The sequence below is a fragment of the Salvelinus fontinalis genome, chromosome 6, assembly GCF_029448725.1.
Source record: "Salvelinus fontinalis isolate EN_2023a chromosome 6, ASM2944872v1, whole genome shotgun sequence".
In the NCBI taxonomy this organism is placed as follows: Eukaryota; Metazoa; Chordata; class Actinopteri; order Salmoniformes; family Salmonidae; genus Salvelinus; species Salvelinus fontinalis.
Window position 1 is genome coordinate 18,137,548 of NC_074670.1, and position 23,854 is coordinate 18,161,401.

The 23,854-nt window shown below is 47.4% G+C and overlaps 1 protein-coding gene across 2 annotated transcripts in view; it reads left to right on the top strand.

Annotated features, from left to right (window-relative positions):
- LOC129857241 (protein capicua homolog) overlaps positions 1-23,854 on the top strand; it is a 70,831-nt gene that overhangs the window by 13,328 nt on the left and 33,649 nt on the right. For both annotated transcript variants that reach the window (XM_055925292.1, XM_055925291.1), the window contains one exon: positions 1-1,953. This exon is cut by the window's left edge. In XM_055925292.1, coding sequence (XP_055781267.1) covers positions 1-1,953 — 1,953 coding nt within the window. The remainder of the gene's footprint in view (positions 1,954-23,854) is intronic.

Sequence of the window (23,854 nt, forward strand, 5' to 3'; positions counted from 1 at the left end):
CCCCCCACCCCTCCTCGTTGGTAACGACCAGCGTTGTTGCCAGCACTGGAGAGGGTTACCCTGACAGAGAGATAGAACAAGAGAGGGAACAAGAGAGACAGAAACAGCCCCAAACACCAGAGGAGGACATGGAGATGTCTAGGTTCAGTATGGGTACCCAGCCTCGCCACATCCTCTCCAAGCCCCTCCTCGGGGGGCACAGTTACCCCTCCTCCCAACACCTGGTCCAGGGCCTGGGCACGCCACTGGGCTCTCACCTGTCCTCCCTCACCTTGCCTGGCCCTGAGGCCCTGGGCATGACCCCCACACCACACCTACCCCCGTCCAAGAGTGCCCTGGTCCCCCTGGACAAGACCCCCTCCCAGATCCCCACCCCTACCCCTGGAGGGGGGTCTACCTCCTCCTCAGCCTCCTCCTCGCGCTCCCGTACCCCCCTGTCGGCCGCCCTGCAGAAGTACAAGAAGGGAGACGTGGTGTGCACCCCTAACGGTATCCGCAAGAAGTTCAACGGCAAGCAGTGGAGACGCCTCTGTTCCAGAGAGGGCTGTATGAAGGAGTCCCAGAGACGAGGCTACTGCTCACGCCATCTCTCCATGAGAACTAAAGAGATGGAGGGAGCGGGAGGAGGGGGAGAGAGGGACAGGGGGAGAGGAGGAGGAGGGGGGAGCAGTTCGGGGACGGTCACCCCCTCTGACCTGCGTGGGTTTGACTGGGATGAGACGTCCAGAGACAGCAGCGAGGCCAGCAGTAGAGGAGACTCTCGCCCTCGGCTGGTGCTGCCCTCCCTCCTACCCCATGACTTCTCCAGGTTTGATTTTGACGAGTGTGAGGCAGCCACCATGCTGGTGTCTCTGGGCAGCTCTCACTCTGGGACCCCCTCCTTCTCCCCCACCTCCAACCAGTCCCCTTTCTCCCCCGCCCCCTCGCCCTCACCCTCCCCCCTCTTCGGATTCCGTCCCGCCAACTTCTCCCCCATCACCGCCTCCTCCGTCCTCCCCCCTCCTCGTAGACACAGACACCCCAGTGCCACGGGGGGCAAGCTGAGCACCCCTGGGGGGGCAGAGAGGGAGAGGCATACCTCAGGGGTCCAGCCGTCCTTCCACACTAACCTGACCTTCACTGTCCCCATGAGTCCCAGCAAACGCAAAACAGACGTTCCTCCTCCCTCCTCCCACCCCCACCACGACTACCCCCCCAAACCTGAGCTGGAGCAGGGGGACCTGAACCCTGCCTCGTTCCCCGTCCTCTCCCCCCAAACCCCAGCACACACCCACGCTTACACACCCACCTTCTCCTGTCCCCGAGGGGTGAGCACACCAACCAGCCGGCCCCCCTCCTCCTCCTCCACCACCTCCCCCCCTCCCCTCCTGGTGTCCCCAACTCCCCCCTCCCCTCCAGACTCAGGCCCCCGCCGTTTCCACCCCACATCCCAGCAGGCCTTGCGGGACTCTCCAGTAATCGTGCGGAACCCGGAGGTTCCTCTGGCCAAGTTCACAGAGCGTCCGTTAGGCCGTGGGGGGGGGGGAGTAGGTGATCCTAAGAGTCTTAACAGCGTTACTCCCCAGCCTGTCACCACTCTCCAAGTCCCTGTACCCATCAACGCTGCTGCTGCCGCGGCAACCAACGGCACCGTCCTCCTCCAGAGCCCCACCCCAACCTTGGTGCTGGTGTCATCCGCCCCGCCCTCCCTGACCTCCGTCACCCCCGGTTACCCAGCTTTGGCTTGCCTCTCCATCTCCACCACGCCCCCCTCTTCGGGACCCCCCCTCACCAACCCAGCCAGCCCAGGGGAAGGGCGGGGTAGGACGGAGAGGACAGGCTCATTTGGGGGGGAGGTTCAGCAGCCAGTGGCCTGTCACCCCTCTCCTACAGCCCTGCTGCCCCTCATACTGCCTGCAGAGAACCTGCACCCCACACCATGCAAAGACATCATCATGGGACGCCCCGGGACAGGTGAGACACACTGGGAGACAGCCTGGACATGAAGGGATGAGATGGGGTAGAGGTAAATGGGGAGGGATGAGGTGGGGTAGAGGTAAATGGGGAGGGATGAGGTGGGGTAGAGGTAAACGGGGAGGGATGAGTTGGGGTAGAGGTACAGGGGGGAGGGAGGGATGAGATGGGTTAGAGGTAAACGGGGAGGGATGAGATGGGGTAGAGGTAAACAGGGAGGGATGAGGTGGGGTAGAGGTAAACGGGGAGGGATGAGGTGGGGTAGAGGTAAACGGGGAGGGATGAGATGGGGTAGAGGTAAACAGGGAGGGATGAGATGGGGTAGAGGTAAACGGGGAGGGATGAGATGGGGTAGAGGTAAACAGGGAGGGATGAGATGGGGTAGAGGTACAGGGGGAGGGATGAGATGGGGTAGAGGTAAACGGGGAGGGATGAGATGGGGTAGAGGTAAACGGGGAGGGATGAGATGGGGTAGAGGTACAGGGGGAGGGATGAGATGGGGTAGAGGTAAACGGGGAGGGATGAGATGGGGTAGAGGTAAACGGGGAGGGATGAGATGGGGTAGAGGTAAACGGGGAGGGATGAAGTGGGGTAGAGGTAAACGGGGAGGGATGAGATGGGGTAGAGGTACAGGGGGAGGGATGAGATGGGGTAGAGGTAAACGGGGAGGGATGAGGTGGGGTAGAGGTAAACGGGGAGGGATGAGATGGGGTAGAGGTAAACGGGGAGGGATGAGATGGGGTAGAGGTACAGGGGGAGGGATGAGATGGTGTAGAGGTAAACGGGGAGGGATGAGGTGGGGTAGAGGTAAACGGGGAGGGATGAGATGGGGTAGAGGTACAAGGGGGAGGGATGAGATGGGGTAGAGGTAAACGGGGAGGGATGAGGTGGGGTAGAGGTAAACGGGGAGGGATGAGATGGGGTAGAGGTACAGGGGGAGGGATGAGATGGGGTAGAGGTACAGGGGGAGGGATGAGATGGGGTAGAGGTACAGGGGGGAGGGATGAGATGGGGTAGAGGTAAACGGAGAGGGATGAGATGGGGTAGAGGAACTGGGAGGGATGAGATTTGGGTAGAGGAACTGGGAGGGATGAGATTTGAGTAGAGGACCTGGGAGGGATGAGATTTGGGTAGAGGAACGGGGAGAGGGATGAGATTTGGGTAGAAGAACTGGGAGGAATGAGATGGGGTAGAGGAACTGGGAGGGATGAGATTTGGGTAGAGGAAAGGGGAGAGGGATGAGATTTGGGTAGAGGAACGGGTAGAGGGATGAGATTTGGGTAGAGGAACTGGGAGGGATGAGATTTGGGTAGAGGAACAGGGAGAGGGATGCAGGGGGGTGAGAGATGCTATAATTATAATAATATGATTATTTAATGTGACTACTATGCTTTGATTATTGTGTTTAACTCCAGGCCAGGCCTAGGTTGGCATCATGAAATGGAAGAGCTTTTGAAACGTGAATGCACAGTTTGTTGTAGCAGCAACAGCAGCATGAAAAATGGTTACCTAGTTTCATTTTCCACCAAATTCACATTTACGGAACAGGGATTGACTTCTGGGCAGGTCATTTCTCTCGTTAAACAGAATGAGTTTAGTGACATTTAGTGAAGGGAGGGTACTGGGATGTCTGGTCTGTTCAGCAGGCCTTACGGTCCGTGCTATCCTTGCTCCTTGGGACCTCCCTACCCCATTGAAGTTGGCATTTTAAAATACTTTAGGTTAGGGTAACAGTAGGGATTAAGGTTAGGTTTAGTTTAGGGACATCCCAAGGATCCCGGATAGCACTGACCCAGGGCTTACAGTAACAAGGAAGGGCTGGTCGGTGACTGTTGGGTCAGAGTAGGGAAATCAGTTCAGTTTAAATGGGTATAAAATACAGGATATACTGTATGTAATGTAGGCCACATACGCACTGTTTCCACCATCTCTCGCTGGGTGTGTGTGTGTCATCATTGTTTGAAACTGGGTTTAGATAGAGAGTGGGGAAGGCCTCTGAAAGAGAGGATGAATGACATTTGGGGTTTTGTCTTTGAGAGAATGCTACTGACATGAATCCTCTCAGTCCCATCTCTGCAGTGCCGTCTGACTGTAAGAAGGGGTATAGTCCCAGTTAGGATACGGTATGTAGGCTACCACTGCACCAGTACGGTCAATTCTACCATTCTGGTGTGTGTGTGTGTTCTGGTGTGTGTGTCAGTTTCTGTAATGAACAATAGGACATTATTGACAGGAGGTAATCCTACAGGAGAACCAGAGGTGTGTGTGCGTGTGTGTGTGTCTAAAGAGACGGAGGGATGGTTTGGTTAGCTGCCTTTCCCCAAAGGCTATTATCTACGCCACTTATCAATGACGCGTTGAGCGTGTGTGTCTGTGTGTGTGTCTGTCTCTGTGTCATGTTGTCTAGTATGAAGGGGTAAAATAAGGTCTGGGAGTTATTTTTGAGTGAGTTGGTTTGGGCTCGTCCATTTTAGAGTTGTGTGTGTTTGCATGCTCACCTTACAGTGCCGGAGTGCATGTGGGTGTGTAAAGAATCCTCTGTGCTTCAAGCTCCTGTGTGGGCTCTCTTTCTCTCTGTGTGTCTCTGTGTGTCTCTCTGTGTGTGTGTCTCTCTGTGTGTGTGTCTCTCTGTGTCTCTGTGTGTGTGTGTGTGTGTGTGTGTGTGTGTGCGTGTGTGCGTGCGTGCGTGCGTGCGTGCGTGCGTGCGTGCGTGTGTGATCAATAAACAGTGAATCAACATTTCTCCATCTGCGCTGGAGCAGTGGTATGACATTTAGATGGCCTGTTGTTGTATTCAGTGTGATTGTATGTGTTGTAGGTCTAGCTATTTGTCTGTCTTTGCGAGACAAGTGTATGTGGGTGTTTTCTCTCTCTTGAGAGAAAGAGGGTGTGAGTTCTTGTTTGTGCATGTGGTTGTCAGAGAGAAACTAGGGAGGTGTGTACTTACTGCGTAGTTACGATGAGCTTTGAGTGTAAATTACACATACGAACAGGCCTCTACAATACTGCTACACACACACAACGAATAGCCTATCATATTGCAGATAAAAGTGACTATATACACTTAACAGAAATATAAACGCAACATGGAACAACTTCAAAGATTTTACTGAGTTACAGTTCATATAAGGAAATCAGTCAATTGAAATAAATAAATTAGGCCCTAATCTATTGATTTCACATGACTGGCCAGGGGTCCAGCCATGGGGGAGCCAGGCCCAGCCAATCAGAATGAGTTTTTCCCACAAAAGGGCTGTATTAGAGACAGAAATACTCCTCAGTATCATCAGCTGTCCGGGTGGCTGGTCTCAGACGATCCCCCAGGTAAAGAAGCTGGATGTGGAGTTCCTGGGCTGGCATGGTTATACGTGGTCTGCAGTTGTGAGGCCGGTTGGACGTTCTGCTAAATTCTCTAAAACGAGGCGGCTTATGGTAGAAAACTTGACATTAAATTCTCTGGCAACAGCTCTGGTGGCCATTCCTGCAGTCAGCATGCCAATTGACAAAACTGCATATTTTAGAAGTGGCCTTTTATTGTCCCCAGGTCAAGGTGCAACTGTGTAATGATCAACTTCTTGATATGCCACACCTGTCAGGTGGATGGATTATCTTGGCAAAGCAGAAATGCTCACCAACAGGGATGTAAACAAATTTGGACACCAAATTTGAGAGAAATACATTTTTTGCGCGTATGGAACATTTCTGGAATCTTTTATTTCAGCTCATAAACATGGGACTAACACTTTACATGTTCCGTTTATATACACTGCTCAAAAAAATAAAGGGAACACTTAAAAAACACATTGTAATTCCAAGTCAATCACACTTCTGTGAAATCAAACTGTCCACTTAGGAAGCAACACTGATTGGCAATACATTTCACATGCTGTTGTGCAAATGGAATAGACAACAGGTGGAAATTATAGGCAATTAGCAAGACACCCCCAATAAAGGAGTGGTTCTGCAGGTGGTGACCACAGACCACTTCTCAGTTCCTATGCTTCCTGGCTGATGTTTTGGTCACTTTTGAATGCTGGCGGTGCTTTCACTCTAGTGGTAGCATGAGACGGAGTCTACAACCCACACAAGTGGCTCAGGTAGTGCAGCTCATCCAGGATGGCACATCAATGCGAGCTGTGGCAAGAAGGTTTGCTGTGTCTGTCAGCGTAGTGTTCAGAGCATGGCGGCGCTACCAGGAGACAGGCCAGTACATCAGGAGACGTGGAGGAGGCCGTAGGAGGGCAACAACCCAGCAGCAGGACCGCTACCTCCGCCTTTGTGCAAGGAGGAGCAGGTGGAGCACTGCCAGAGCCCTGCAAAATGACCTCCAGCAGGCCACAAATGTGCATGTGTCTACTCAAACGGTCAGAAACAGACTCCATGAGGGTGGTATGAGGGCCCGACGTCCACAGGTGGGGGTTGTGCTTACAGCCCAACACCGTGCAGGACGTTTGGCATTTGCCAGAGAACACCAAGATTGGCAAATTCGCCACTGGCGCCCTGTGCTCTTCACAGATGAAAGCAGGTTCACACTGAGTACATGACAGACGTGACAGAGTCTGGAGACGCCGTGGAGAACGTTCTGCTGCCTGCAACATCCTCCAGCATGACCGATTTGGCGGTGGGTCAGTCATGGTGTGGGGTGGCATTTATTTGGGCGGCCGCACAGCCCTCCATGTGCTCGCCAGAGGTAGCCTGACTGCCATTAGGTACCGAGATGAGATCCTCAGACCCCTTGTGAGACCATATGCTGGTGCGGTTGGCCCTGGGTTCCTCCTAATGCAAGACAATGCTAGACCTCATGTAGCTGGAGTGTGTCAGCAGTTCCTGCAAGAGGAAGGCATTGATGCTATGGACTGGCCCGCCCGTTCCCCAGACCTGAATCCAATTGAGCACATCTGGGACATCATGTCTCGCTCCATCCCCCAACGCCACGTTGCACCACAGACTGTCCAGGAGTTGGCGGATGCTTTAGTCCAGGTCTGGGAGGAGATCCCTCAGGAGACCATCCGCCATCTCATCAGGAGCATGCCCAGGCGTTGTAGGGAGGTCATACAGGCACGCGGAGGCCACACACACTACTGAGCCTCATTTTTACTTGTTTTAAGGACATTACATCAAAGTTGGATCAGCCTGTAGTGTGGTTTTCCACTTTAATTTTGAGTGTGACTCCAAATCCAGACCTCCATGGGTTGATAAATTTGATTTCCATTGATAATTTTTGTGTGATTTTGTTGTCAGCACATTCAACTATGTAAAGAAAAAAGTATTTAATAAGAATATTTCATTCATTCAGATCTAGGATGTGTTATTTTAGTGTTCCCTTTATTTTTTTGAGCATTGCGCGACTACGTGAGAAAAGGATGAGATGGAGGGAGAGAGGATGAGATGGAGGGAGAGAGGATGAAAGAGGAAAGTATATCATATGTGCTTGATGCATTGTAAGTAGTGTGTGTGTGTGTGTGTTTGTGAGTGTGTGTGTGTGTGTGTGTGTGTGTGTGTGTGTGTGTGTGTGTGTGTGTGTGTGTGTGTGTGTGTGTGTGTGTGTGTGTGTGTGTGTGTGTGTGTGTGTGTGTGTGCGTGTGTGTGGGTGCGCAACCACACATCAATCATCAAACACCGGAAATTATGTGTACGTGCCAAAATGTCTGTTGCCATGGCAACAAAGCAAACACTCCCATACATCGATGTACACGCACACGCACACACACACACAACATGCAGTACAAATAGAAGCTGACGCTACGCAGTTCCCCTTCCATTCGCAGTCAGTGGAAGTGGAAAGACACAGTCCTGCCTCTTTCGGTTCGTCTCTGACATTTTAGTTAACATTTGAACATGAACACAAGACAAGAATTCTGACAAGCTCTCTAAATTGATTTGTAGTTGACGTTGAAGTGCTCGGGGTCAAATCTTTATTTCCAAGTTTGTACCACAGAACCCAGCATGAAATACACATCACACAAAGTCATGGTAACTGTGTTTTTCTCAGGCTTTATTACCTCCTAAGGGCAATTTGCTGTACATCATATGGAACAACATGGACGCATAAATAGTACTCTGATAAACAACTTAGGCCTCTACATTACATTCCCATTTTGACACGCCTACTCCAACATTTTGATTTCAGAATCTGACTGTTCTCTAAATAATTCAAATCAACGGTTTCACTTCTTATTCTAGTTAGGCTATGTGCTCCACCTTTAAAGTGACCACCTACAGCATTAGCCTAGTTCTGGCCAGGCCCGGTCAAACAAGGTTATGCCATTACTTTCTGGAATACAAATCTACTGTATGTAGCATGAATGAACCTTTTGTAGTGAGGTTAGGACTGAGTGTGGTTGGTGCATGCTTCATACAGAGTCTATTAGAACTAAATGATCCTTCTCAGCCCTGTGTTAGTTAGTAGACCCAGTTAGTTTCTCACAGAGCCAAATGGAAACAGATTTGCGATGGAAACTCCAGCTTTCTCTGTGATTATGAGGTGAAATCTGGATAGTCAGTGCTTCACGGCCAGCCTGACTGGGCTTAGTGCCTTCACACACATCTACCCAACAGCAGGCTGGCACACACAGACCCCCGAATCTGGGCACACACACACACACACCCACCACCGGGGCCGGCCAGTTACAAACACACACAGATGCAGCATGGGGCATGCCACGCACACACACACCCAACACAGGGCACTCACTTATACACACACACCCAACATAGGGCACTCACTTATACACACACACCCAAGACAGGGCACTCACTTACACACACACACCCAACACAGGGCACTCACTTATACACACACACACACCCAACACAGGGCACTCACTTATACACACACACACACCCAACACAGGCCACTCACTTATACACACACACCCAACACATGGCACTAACTTATACACACACACCCAACACAAGGTACTCACTTATACACACACACCCAACACAGGGCACTCACTTATACACACACACCCAACACAGGGCACTCACTTATACACACACACCCAACACAGGGCACTCACTTATACACACACACACCCAACACAGGGCACTCACTTATACACACACACCCAACACAGGGCACTCACTTATACACACACACCCAACACAGGGCACTCACTTATACACACACACCCAACACAGGGCACTCACTTATACACACACACCCAAGACAGGGCACTCACTTATACACACACACCCAACACAGGGCACTCACTTATACACACACACCCAACACAGGGCACTCACTTATACACACACACCCAACACAGGGCACTCACTTATACACACACACCCAACACAGGGCACTCACTTATACACACACATTCAGGAAAAGCAACTGGAGACCCGTCTCTTCCCCTCTCCTTTCTCTGTCTCGCTCTGCCTTTCCCAAACCACAAAAAGCGCCCATTCTCCATGTTAACCCTTCCCTCCATCGCACTGCAGTCTCCTCCTCTCCCTCTCGCCATCCTGGTCTACCCGGATACAGATACCCGGGAATAACAACCCCCCCCCCCCCCTCTCCCCTTTACATAACACTTAAAGCCTCGCACTGGCTCCCAGACCATGGCAACAGACTACCACACATCTGGATAGACTAACACTCATTCATATCGTTATATTACCATGTATATATAGTCAAATACACAAGGGCAGGCTTATGCGTCACTATTGTACTTCATAAAACATATATTTTGGGGGGGGGGGTCTAAAAAGTTCATTTTTAATGTTTCTCTGAAGTACAGGTGCTCTCCGACCTAAGTCAGGCTTAGCTTTACTTTAGGAGAGGAGTTTTTATTTTAGGGAGGTCAAACATCTCTTCCCGCTCTCCTCCTCTCTCTCCTGCTCAAGTGTTTTCCCAGGCTGTCTGGCATGGCTCTGTCTATCTGCTGGTGCTTAATCTGCTGGCTCATATTGCCTCCAGGTGGACAAACACACACATTACATCTCAGCCACGGAACAGGGACAGGGGAGGACGGTGCATCTAGACGCTGATCTGGTGTCAGTTTGGTGTGTTCCCCCCTATAATGGTTAAGGTTAGGATTTGGCAGTGTTGAGTTGATCCTAGATCAGTGGCTAGGGAGTGGGAACAGGAGAAGTACTGTGCTCTGGAACAGGGTAATGCTCAGTGTTAGTGCGCATGTGTCCTGTGTCTGAAAATAACAGACGATAAAGAGCTCGTCTGTCGATGGTGGATATGTGTGTACTGAAGAACACTGAGCATCTCTTGTACCCATGTCCATGATTTGTCTGGGCAGGCTGGATCACACACTGAAACACACACAGCTCATGGTCTCAGGAAAGCTTCAGGTTGACGTGACGCACACTAGTTCTGTTTTTTACAGAAGCCGAATTCCATGATTTGATTACGCACCAAGAGATGACATCATAACGCTCTGTCTCTAGGGAAGACACAGAGGCCAGGTGGAGGGTGGTGTGTGTTGTGGTGCGTTCAGTGGGCCATTGGTCTCCACAAGTGACATGTGCCCACAAGTGACATGTGCCCACAAGTGACATGTGTCATGTTGGGCACAAGTGGACTTGTGCCCAACATGACTGTTACCATGGTAACTGTGGAGGGTGGCAAATCGAGTTATAATTGGATAGAGCAAATGACTGGTAGAAGGAAGGAGAGAGAGGGGGAGAGATGGATTTGGGGAGTGGGAGAAAGTGGGCGGGAGAAAGAGGTGAGAGAGAGAGAGACTGTGGTGTGCCCCTATATGTGATGCCAGGTGAGAGTGGGAGTCAGGGTGGGTGTTGGAGGGAGAAAGAGGCGAGAGAGAGAGACTGTGGTGTGCCCCTATATGTGATGCCAGGTGAGAGTGGGAGTCAGGGTGGGTGTTGGAGGGAGAAAGAGGTGAGAGAGAGAGAGACTGTGGTGTGCCCCTATATGTGATGCCAGGTGAGAGTGGGAGTCAGGGGGGTGTTGGAGGGAGAAAGAGGCGAGAGAGAGACTGTGGCGTGCCCCTATATGTGATGCCAGGTGAGAGTGGGAGTCAGGGTGGGTGTTGGAGGGAGAAAGAGGCGAGAGAGAGAGACTGTGGCGTGCCCCTATATGTGATGCCAGGTGAGAGTGGGAGTCAGGGGGGTGTTGGAGGGAGAAAGAGGCGAGAGAGAGAGACTGTGGCGTGCCCCTATATGTGATGCCAGGTGAGAGTGGGAGTCAGGGTGGGTGTTGGAGGGAGAAAGAGGCGAGAGAGAGAGACTGTGGCGTGCCCCTATATGTGATGCCAGGTGAGAGTGGGAGTCAGGGGGGTGTTGGAGGGGGCGGAAAGTCAGGGACTTTACGTAGAGCCTCATGTCAGAGAACAGGAAACACCCACAGAGAAACTGGACATAAACGCACAGACACACACCCGCAGCATAGATAAACACCTCATACAGTGTGAAGATATTCCTGTAGACACAGAGTATTATGCAGTCCCTCAATATGTAGGTTTTGGTTCGATGAGAACAAACTCCTACACAGATACAGGGCAGAGCTCCACCAATCAGAGACAGGAGAGGGAGATCGTTAAGCTTAGCTGAGGGGGTCCCTCTCTTTTGAGATTTTCTCCCTTTAATTTCAACACTCCTCTCCATGTCCTTTCATTTTGTCCTGAGGACTAGTGGTCTGTCACTATTCAGTCAAGTCTGCATGGTGATCTATTCGGTCTCTCAGAGGGAGAGGAGTATTCAGCCCAAGTAATCTCATCATTCTAGGTTTAGTCTATCCTCAATTTAATGGCTTGAATGTCTATTGATAATCTCTTGTATTTCCTGCCTGTTGTTCTGTGATCTCTCTGCTGCCGCGTGCTGTTTCATTTGTTGCTACCCAACATTCTTTCCTACCAAACATAAATGTGTGTCACATAGCTTACATAACAAAATGACTCTTGTTTAACTTGCATATGTTTATAGCCCCCATGGAGTCTTTTTATTTTTATATCATCACTGTGGGACCAATTCAGACAGGAAATGTAGACCTTTCCTACGCACGCCTTTCCTATGCACTTCTCAGTAGTTGGTATTCACACTTACCTTATGCCAGGTGCATAACAGGCTTTGCCAGCGTGGTTCCCTTGCACTGCCCGCGCTAAATACATTTTATTCAACTGCTGAAAACCCACCCACTTGCCGGCCAACAGATTTTCTCATTGAGTTTTGATTCAATGTATCTAAAGCCATACCTTTAAATGTGGCACCTTTAATTAGAATTGTCTCGACAGACTATATGGAGGGAACAGTTCAGATTATTAGGGATCAATGACAGAAAGACATGAAAATATGTGTATATTCATCTCTGTTTCATAATTTTGTAGATTATTTAGGGTTAGGAAAGCATTTATAAACTCATAAAAAACAGGTTTGTAGAGCCCTTACGCACAAAATATACTGAATAAAAATATAATACGCAATCATTTCAAAGATTTTACTGAGTTACAGTTCAGAGAAGGAAATCAGTTAATTTAATACATTCATTAGGTCCTGATCTATGGATTTCACATGACTGGGAATACAGATATGCATCTCTTGGTCACAGATACCTTTAATAAAAAAAGGTAGGTGTGTGGATCAGAAAACCAGTCAGTATCTGGTCACCACCATTTGCCTCATGCAGCGCGACACATCTCCTTCGCATAGAGTTGATCAGGCTGTTGATTGTGGCCTGCGTTTATATTTTTGTTCAGTGTAGTTTAATAACAGTGTACCCTCAGTGACAGGGCTGTAACCTCCCCTCTCTCCCTCTGGCGCTCTCTGTAGCGGTTTATATGTATTGACATGGTCAGAGCTCAGGGCAGTTTCAAAGCTGTATTCTCTCACTTTTTTTCGTCGAGGTCGGGTCTAATGCCCATTCGTTTAACCGTTCACTTAATGCCACAGGCTTGGGTATTCCCATGACAGAAGTGACTCCCTCAGAGACTGGAGAGAAAATCCCAGTTGAATGGACAAAACAATGAATGACAGATAAGAACACTTCAAAGAATAAGGCTGTTTCGACTGCCATTTAAATGTTGATTAAGTTAATCTTTCAATTTTTCCTGAATTTTTCATTTAAGCAAAAGGGTAGGATGCTGTTGACAGTAGCTGAGAGCAGATACTGTATGTCTGTCGTCTTTCAGTAGTGGTTCTGGAACTGTCACGGCCGTTGCTGGAAGAAGACCAAGGTGCAGCCTGGTGAGCGTACATTTTCCTTTTTATTTCAAAATGTCGCCAACAAAACAACAAGCGAAAAACAACCGTGAAGCTCACAGGGCATTAGTGCCACAAACAAAGTTAACTACCCACAATGAAAGGAGGGAAAAAGGGCTACCTAAGTATGGTTCCCAATCAGATACAACGATAGACAGCTGTCCCTGATTGAGAACCATACCCGGCCAAAACATAGAAACACAAAATTATAGAAAACAAAACATAGAATGCCCACCCCAAATCACACCCTGACCAAACCAAATAGAGACATAAAAAGGCTCTCTAAGGTCAGGGCGTGACAGGAACATTAATATAAGTTGTTTACTATGACAACAACATCTGCCTGATCTGAGCTAGTCGCGCTCGCTGTGACCTTATTGGCAGGCTCCCAAAGCTCCCTGTGAGATGACTGGCTAGAAGAGGGAGATTAGACCCTCCCTCTATTGTATTTGAACAGAACAGTTAAAATAAAATGTACACTGTGCTGGAGGGTATTAGACACACTATTTGTCATAGTTTAGACTGTGTGTTATGAAGTACGCTATTTGCAGCCATTAGTGAAAATTGTGTGTAGATGTACTGTGCCAACACACTCAATTTGTCATAATGTGTGTATGTTTGCACGTGTTATGAGTTTTCTATTAGCAGCAGTATTTAGTGATAAATGATATGTAGACATCTATAGGCAGCCTTTTTTCAGTAATATGAGTTGCAGTCAGTGCCCTTAGTAGTTGATTTGTGTGTTTGCACTCACTGCACTCTGTGTGTGTGTGTGTGTGTGTGTTGTGTGTTGTGTGTTGTGTGTGTGTGTGTGTGTGTGTGTGTGTGTGTGTGTGTGTGTGTGTGTGTGTGTGTGTGTGTGTGTGTGTGTGTGTGATCCATCTCCCCCATCTCTGGCCTCTCCACCCTTCCTCCCATAAGAGAAGTTCTGTTTCCCCTCCCTCTCTCCTCCCCTCTACACAGCATGACTGTTAGTCTATTTTTACACTGATACTACCTCCTCCCTCTCTTCTATTCCCACCCATTTTCCCCTGTTTCTAAAACCTCCACCTCTCATTTTCTTTCTCAGTCCTGGTTTGTGTGTAAGTGCGACTGCGTATGTGTGTACAGGTGTGCATGTGTGTACAGTACACGCTTGTGTTCTTGTATCTGTCAGAAAGCGTGTGTGCTTGTTGTGTGTGTGCATGATGTGTGTGCTCAACATATACACACACACACATTTAAAAGTCAGTCTAGGGAATGTTAAGCTGCACTATGGAAACATTTTGAAAATTAATATTCTGGGATTGAATGGGCTTTTTATGGTGGAAAATGACATCATTGCTCGCCTCCCCTCTCCGTCTCTGACTAATGACACGGAAACTGAGAGAAACGCTCCACAAACAACTCAATCATTTACCACTCAGTTTACATGCCAGTGTGTGTGCCAACCACGGTTAGCAGTGTGTGTGTGTGTCGCGTACACGTGGTTAAATATCATTTTGTAATAGAGTGAATAATTGTCCAACCATCTGATTTTATGGTGGTGAAACTGTATTCCATCGTTCCACAACCATTAGGCTACTTCTAATACTCATGACTACCATTATGTAGAACTGCTGCTGCTGTACTGCCACTATTTAAAACACAATGGTAGTGGAGCAATTAGTTGAAGAAGTAGTAGAATAGTAGTCTAGTTGGAAAAGACACTAGCGTTGGTTCCTCTAAGCTTCTTTAATGCTGCTAATTACTCATTACCAATACTCTGTCTCTTTTTATCATTCCTGTATGCCCTGCTGAGTCATAAAACCCATGGCTGAGCACTGAGCAGCAGTTATAACATCAGAGAGTACATTTACATTTACATTTAAGTCATTTAGCAGACGCTCTTATCCAGAGCGACTTACAAGTACATACATTCATACTTTTTTGTACTGGCCCCCCGTGGGAATCGAACCCACAACCCTGGCGTTGCAAGCGCCATGCTCTACCAACTGAGCTACACAGGACTAGAGTAGGCTACATTAGATGATGCTAGATAACTGGTTGATGTTATTACACTGTAATAACCCTACAGGCTCATTACACTGTAATAACCCTACAGGCTCAGAGGATAAATGACATGATTCCTGGAATGTGGAAGGGAATTGTCTGGAAATATTATTAATGATTTTAATAACAAAAAGCCCAAAGATACAGATAGTGTGGTCTCACAGGCTTCACTGGGTTGTCACTAGTTGCCACAGCCACAAAGTCATAAACCCTGCCTATTTCTACAATTGATCTTCTTAAAATGTGATTTTAAACCTAACTCTAACCTTAGTGGAACTGACAGAATTTTAGCCACATGACATTTTATTTAAAAAAAATCTGTTCATATACACCAGCAGGAAGAATATTACACTTTAAAAAAATTAATTCTAAGCGAGCACTTAGATATGGTAATTTTCATGTTTTCATAAATTAATAGAATGTTTGGGAACAATGTATAGTAAGGCATTTGTGAGAATTCTATAGCAATATAGAGTGGGAAAGCGGCCATGCGTTTGAACAATTAATAGACATTGCAGTAAATTAAACCTAATAAAAACATACAGTACCAGTCAAAAGTTTGTACACACCTACTCATTCCAGAGTTTTTGTTTATTTGTATTATTTTCTACATTGTATAATAATAGTAAAGACATCCAAACTATGAAATAACACATATGGAATCATGTAGTAACCAAAAAAGTGTTAAACAAATCAAAATGTTTTATATTTGAGATTCTTCAAAGTATGACCTTTGCCTTGATGACAGCTTTGCACACTCTTGGCATTCTCTCAACCAGCTTCATAAGGTAGTCACCTGGAATGCATTTCAATTAACAGGTGTGCCTTGTTAAAAGTTAATTTGTGGAATTTCTGTCACACCCTGGCCTTAGTTATCTTTGTTTTCTTTATTATTTTAGTTAGGTCAGGGTGTGACATGGGGGATGTATGTGTTTTTGTATTGTCTAGGGTTTTTTGTATGTTTATGGGGCAGTGTTCAGTCTAGGTGTTTGTATGTCTATGGTTGCCTAGATTGGTTCTCAATTAGAGACAGCTGTCTATCGTTGTCTCTGATTGGGAGCCATATTTAGGCAGCCATAGTCATTAGGTAGGTTGTCGGTGATTGTGGGTCAATGTCTTTACGTTAGTTGCTTGTGTCTGCACTTTCGTTTAATTAGCTTCACGGTCGTTTGTTGTTTTTGTATAGTTTGTCAGTGTTCGTTTCATGTTCGTCTTCGTTAAATAAAGAAGATGTATTGTTATCACGCTGCGCCTTGGTCCTCCTCTCTTCCACAATACGACGATCGTGACAATTTCTTTCCTTCTTAATGCGTTTGAGCCAATCAGTTGTGTTGCGAAAAGTTAGGGTTGGTATACAGAAGATAGCCCTATTTGGTAAAATGCCAAGTCCATATTATGGCAAGAACAGTTCAAATAAGCAAAGAGAAACGACAGCCCATCATTACTTTAAGACATGAAGGTCAGTCAATCCGGAAAATTTTAAGAACTTGGAAAGTTACTTCAAGTGCAGTCGCGAAAACCATCAAGGGCTATGATGAAACTGGCTCTCATAAGGACCGTCACAGGAAAAGAAGACCCAGCGTTACCTCTGCTGCAGAGGATAAGTTTATCAGAGTTACCAGCCTTAGAAATTGCAGCCCAAATAAATTCTTCAGAGTTCAAGTAACACATCTCAACATCAACTGTTCAGTGGGGACTGCGTGAATCAGGCCTTCATGGTCGAGTTGCTGCAAAGAAACCGCTACTAAAGGACACCAATAAGAAGAAGAGACTTGCTTGGGCCAAGAAACACAAGCAATGGACATTAGACCAGGGGAAATCTGTCCTTTGGTGTGATGAGTCCAAATTTGAGATTTTTGGTTCCAACCGTTGTGTCTTTGTGAGACGCAGAGTAGGTGAACGGATTATCTCCGCATGTGTGGTTCCCACTGTGAAGCATGGAGGAGGAGGTGCGATGGTGTGGATGTGCTGACACTGTCAGTGATTTATTTAGAATTCAAGGCACACTTAACCAGCATGGCTCCACAGCATTCTGCAGCGATACTCCATCCCATCTTGTTTGCGCTTAGTGGGACTATCATTTGTTTTTCAACAGGACAAAGACCCAACATACCTCCAGACTGTGGATCAAGAAGGAGAGTGATGGAGTGCTGCATCAGATGACCTGCCTCTATAATCACCCGACCTCAAACCAATTGAGATGGTTTGGGATGAGTTGGACCGCAGAGTGAAGGAAAAACAGCCAACAAGGGCTCAGCATATGTGGGAACTCCTTCAAGACTGTTGGAAAATCATTCCTCATGAAGCTGGTTGAGAGAATGCCAAGAGTGTGCAAAGCTGTCATCATGGCAAAGGGTGGCTACTTTGAAGAATCTCAAATATAAAATCTAATTTCATTTGTTTAACAATTTTTGGGTTACTACATGATTCCATATGTGTTATTTCATTGTTTTGATGTATTCACTATTATTCTACAATGTAGGAAATAGTAAAAATAAAGAAAAACCCTTGAATGAGTATGTGTGTCCAAACTTTTGACTGGTACTGTATGTCTCGTCCAGGACCGGAGTCTACGCAGGCCGGTGTGTCATAGCCAATCGAAGCTACAGTAGGCCTTTTTGCAAACATGCCATTTGCCACACAGGCCTGCCATCATTCACTTTGAACTGGACTGTGTGTTTACAGGCAGTTGCAACAACACAACTTTAGATCATTAGAACGCATTTGCCAAAAGCCACAATATAGACCTGAATGGATTTCTGCAAATACCACAGGAGTCCTCTTACATTTGGGAACTTTACAGTCCTATTTATCAAACAACCATGAAATGTAGGTTCTCTCTCCCTCAGTGATGCACATCAACAACAACAAGATCATTAACTAATGCTCGCCAGAGCAAGATGTGCTAAAATCTAACGTTAGATGAACCCAAACTTTCAACTAGTTGGCCGTAAAATTGCACTGATAAACGATGGGGAATTGTAGCCTTGTCACGCCCTGACCATAGTTTGAGTTGAATGTTTCTATGTTTTGTTTGGTCAGGGTGTGATATGAGTGGGCATTCTATGTTGTATGTCTAGTTTGTCTGTTTCTATGTGTTTGGTCTGATATGGTTCTCAATCAGAGGCAGGTGTTTCTCGTTGTCTCTGATTGGGAACCATATTTAGGTAGCCTGTTTTGTATTGTGGGTTGTGAGTGATTGTTCCTGTTTCTGTGTCTTTGTGTATGTCACCATACGGGACTGTTGCGTTTTCGTTCGTTTGTCCGTTTATTGTTTTGTAAGTGTTCTTCGTTAATAAAAGTAACAATGTATTCGTATCACGCTGCGCATTGGTCCTCCGATCCTTTTTACTACTCCTACTCAGATGAGGAGGACGACGAACGTGACAAGCCTACTCTTCCTTCGGCAGCTTGTCCCAACCAAGCACCCAAGCTAACTGGCTAGTTTGCTACTTCCAGACACAAATGAGACCTCACTCTGCCTATTTTACTCACCCTAGCATAGCAGATTTAGTTAGGTTGTTTACATGTTATCTAGAGCGTTCGTGACTAACTATTACTTTTTATTTACCTACGTTTACTGACACCGGTCATATTCAGTAGATGTTGTGCATTCGTAAATTCATCAGTTATTCTGCGCTCTGGCACACTCAGACAAGAGTGCTCTGAAATCAGAGTAAAGGGGAAAGGGGGATACCTAGTCAGTTGTACAACTGAATGCATTCAACTGAAATGTGCCTTCTGCATTTAACACAACCCCTCTGAAGCAGAGAGGTACGGGGGGCTGCCATAATCGACATCCACGTCTTCGGCGCCGCTCAGTGGCAGAACGACAGATTTTTACCTTGTCAGCTCGGGGATTCGATCCAGCAAGCTTTCAAGTTACTGGCCCAACACTCTAACCACTAGGCTAGCCAGATAGCCAGAGTGAATTTGCGAACGCAAGAGATATGCTTGTCACGCCCTGACCTTAGAGATCCTTATTTATTCTCTATGTTTGGTTAGGTCAGGGTGTGACTCGGGTGGGAAAATCTATGTTTTCTATTTCTTTGTTGTTTTGCCGGGTGTGGTTCCCAATCAGAGGCAGCTGTCTATCGTTGTCTCTGATTGGGGATCATATATAAGTTGTCATTTTCCGTTTGGGTTTTGTGGGGTGTTGTTTTCTGTTTAGGTTGTTTCCCTGACAGAACTGTGCGCTTTCGTTTTCGCCTTTTGTCATTTTGTTTGAGTGTTTTTGTGAACATTAAATCATGAACACTTTCCACGCTGCACTTTGGTCTCATTCTGACGACGAACGTTACAGAACACCCCACCAAAGAAGGACCAAGCAGCGTGGACAGGAGGAGAAGGGATCCTGGGCACGGGAGAGAAGGGAGTTTAGGACATCGTGGACATGGGAGGAGATTATGGCAGGCGACAAAAGCCTGCCATGGAAAGAGGTGGCGGCAGATAGAGAGGAGCGGAGAGATCAGGAGTTACGGCAGAGATGGGAGCACGAGAGGCAACCCCCCCATTTTTTTTTGGGGGGGGGGGGGCACACAGGTTGGCAAGCGGGGCGAGTCGAGTTGGTCACGGTTCCAGTGCCATGATTTCCGGTTTTACGCACCGTGCCTTCAGTACAAAGTCACAGCCCGGTGCATGCAGTACATGCTCTCCGTACCTGCCGCGTTAAGAGGGGTATCCAGCCAGGTAGGGTGGTGCCGGCTCAGCGCTCCTGGTCTCCAGTGCGCCTCCTCGGCCCGGGTTATCCTGCGCCAGCTCTACGCACGGTATCCCCAGTTCGCCAGGAGAACCCAGTGCGGCCTGTTCCAGCTTCCTGCACGTGCCGGGCTAAAGTGGGCATGCAGCAAAAAGGAGAGGTGCACGTGTTAAGCACCAGATCTCCAGTGCTCCTCCACAGCCCGGTTCAACCTGTGCCTGCGCTCGGGAGGTGCCGGGCTAAAGTGGGCATTCAGCCTGGAGGAGTCGTGCCAAGGCTACACACCAGATCTCCAGTGCTCCCCCACAGCCTGGTTCATCGTGTGCCTCTAAGGACCAGGCCTCCTGTATGTCTGCCCAGCCTGGTGGGCTCTGTGGCAGCCCCACACACCAGGCTGTCTATACGTCTCCTCCCATCAGTGAGGGTTCCCAGTCCGGAGCCTCCAGTGACGGTCTCCAGTCCGGAGCCCGCAGCGAGAGTGCCCAGTCCGGGGCCCGCAACGAGGGTGCCCAGTCCAGGGCCCGCAACAAGGGCGCCCAGTCCGGGGCCCGCAACGAGGGCGCCCAGTCCGGGGCCCGCTACGAGGGTCCCCAGTCCGGGGCCCGCAACGAGGGTCCCCAGTCAAGAGTTTGCAGCGACGATCTACGGTCCGGAGGTCCCGGCGACGATCCCTGCACCGAAGGCGCCACCGAAGTGGGGGGAGCCTAAAGCGGAGCGGGGTCTGCGTCCCGCACCGGAACCCCCACCGGAACCCCCACTGCGCTTTGGTCTCATTCCGATGACGAACGTTACAATGCTAGGTAACTGGATGACAGTTATTCAAGTTCTTGCTAGCTAACCAAATGACACCTGCATCTCTAGCTGTGAAAAGCCACCGGGGAAAAAGTCGCTCCTCCAATGGCATGACTTTCTCCTAGCAGCTAGCTAGCTAACTAACGTTAGGCTCTGTGTTTTTAGCTTGCTACATAAATAGATACGCTAGTCTATTAGCCATGTTATGACTTACTTGTGATCATAGCCCTTGCTAGTTTGATTGTATTGACATTTCAGCCTTAGTTACAATTGTCAGTTTTTGTCCAAAATATTCAGTCATTGAAACTAAAACAGTGCTTCCCGAATGGAGGCAGAAAACAATGTACCAGGCCAGCTGTGATTTACAACCTGATAGCAATATTTTTGGACTACCAAGAAGTGTATTGATGAATTATAATCATGCATTGAACTGCATCCATCTATTCTGGCAACAATGCCTTAGTATACCTCATGGAACAATGAGTCAAATAGAACCTCTTTTTTAAACCTTTTATAAAGTTGATTTTGTAGCATAAACTTGGAATTAGATATTTTTAACTGATACGATTGTCTGTTTGTTTCGTATCTGCAAAGTAGTTAAAACACTTGTCATTTGCACTTTAACCCCACTGCTAACCTTGCCTAACCCTAACCTTAAATTAAGACCAAAAAGCACATTTTTGTTTTCATACATTTTTACCATATTGCCACCATATTGCCAATTTTGACTTTGTGGCTGTGCTATCTAGTGGAAACTGCTTCACTGGTCCACTTCAAAGAGTTTGATTGCTAGAGCGCTCCCTATGCAGGTGGACGAAGTCGGTACGGCATGTGTTTTTAAAAACTATTTTTGGTGAGAGGGACCTTTTTTAAACTTCTGTCAAGCGATTTGTTGTCCTCCATCCGAGTGTCTCTGTTCGATTTGCTTGCTCTGCAATCAATCTTGCATACTACCTAAAATTGACCAATGGAGATGGGACATGGGCGGATTATGTAAATTAATTATTGCGGTATGATTCAGGTTGGGGAACTTGGGCTTTGTAGCAAATAAATTAACGCCAGATACGTCACGGTTGGATTGAATAACATAAGAGCCAATAGGAAGTCATGTTCTAATTTTATATGTATTTTTTTAGGAGCTCTATTTCATTGCAGCGATCAGTGACTGACCTAGTGAGATTTGCATATGACTGACATTCCAGTGTATATTTGAACCAATCAGCGGTCACGGCGGTGGGATGACAGGTGGCTGCCTTGACCAATGGCGGAGCTTAGATGTAGAGAAAGGGCGGGGCACGGTTGGGCGAGGTTGACACACTGAAAGAGCGTTTACAACAAGAGGGGAGGGGAAAAGAAAGAAAGGGCCAGACGAGGCCAGAGAGGAGAAATTGTTAGGAAGAGAGTTGAGCTAAAGTGAGGAGATGTTATGATACAATAACTTTTCTACTACAAATACCTGCTGAGCTGACGGACAGGAGTGGGCGCGCGCGAAGTGACCTGCTGCAGGCGGAGATCGCACCGGACCTCGAGCTGCTATTTCTATATAAAGCCCACGATTCCACGGATCTGTGTCAGAGCATCTCCGGCTGGACTCTCGCTTCGGTTTCCTGCCTTTGAGCTCAATCCTGTCGTTTTCTTTGGTCCAAGGGGAGCAGCAACCAACACAGAACAGTGCTGTGGTCTCGCCCCACTTTCTGTCATTGGGGTCCGAGTTATCATCATCGCTGCTGCTCATGACAGCGTTGGAGTGAAATACTTCTGCTAACTATATTTTCAGTCGATTACCTTTTTGAGAGAGCCGACAGGCCAAGGTGGTGTTTATTTTTTTTTAAATTAACGTTAGAGGGGGTAGCGTATTGGTGGCTAGCTTACAAAAAAATGGGTCTTTGGATTTAACCAGCAACTGGAGAGTCAGTGGGATATGGGATAGGTGAATGCACCAGTTTTACGCACACCTGCATATGATCCGCCTTGTGTGGTAGAAAGTTAATTGATGGTGAATACGATTTCACGTTGCTTTACATTTGAATATGAGTTGGTGCCAAAGCAATAGAATATTAATGTTGGATGCTGACCGTAACCATACGGCTAAACAGGCAGGTAGCTAACGGTTTTGGGAGTTTAAAAAAATGCAGGCGTATTCAGACAGGTTTTAGTAAATTTAGCTACCATCTTATAGATCGAGTACTCAGCAGTCATTGTTCCTCAAATAATTTAAGTGGTTTCATGGTATTAAGAAAAACAATAGTAACAGACATTTGTTGTGTAAAGGAAGGGTAGTGACATGAGGACAATAATTGCGTTTCTTTGACTACTTTCTGTTTCTGTTCTGCGTGTGCAGGGCCAGGGGCGTTACGGAGGGTACGGTGTTATTTGGACCGGTGCACTTGAGGCTCGGATTGCCTTCTCGAGTTGAACCTGTCGGATGTATTTTGAAGTAGCACAGGTTATTTTGATTGACAATTGCAGTGCTACTTGCGCCAATGTAGACTGCAACAAACCCATCTGTGGTGGCCAGCTAACGTAAGATAAACAATTGGGGTTGTCACTTGTCCTCCAAACTTCAGCAAGAACATCCAAAGTAAAAGCATGATGTTGCTGAGCATAGCCTGCACTGGAGTTTATGGATGGCAAATAGCTGCTGCTAGCCTGTGTTAATTCAGTTAACTAGTAGTTGTGTGTAACGTTACACACGGTCCGATGCATACGCAATTGATTGATAGATTCAGACAGATACAAATCCCTTCAATAAACAAATCTAGCAGGATGATGAATTTGATAGCTTTGTCATTTTGAGCATTTGCGTAACAACTAGCTAGCCAGATAGCTAGTGCACGTAGCTAGCCAGCTTGCTAGCCACTGCTAGCAATTCATGTTAGTGTCGTCCAAGCTAGCTGTCAGACATTCTTGGTCGAATACTCCGGAGATCGTTTCTGCACTTAACAATTTACTAGCCTTTCGTACCATTTGTACACTGCTAGACTGAAGAGAGTACGTGTAGAGACAAGTTAAACATGGCCGCGAGGATAGCGTATGTCTCGGACTGATGTGCCAATTTACTCCGTGGATGAGGTTTTTGGCCTAGTTAACCTATTCATGACCGCAGCACTCCAGTAATGTAAACAAACAGACGAGGGTGCATCAGGGGTTATTAGATCAAGAGGAACACAGACTTCTCCGATGATATTTAACATATTGTCTCATCTG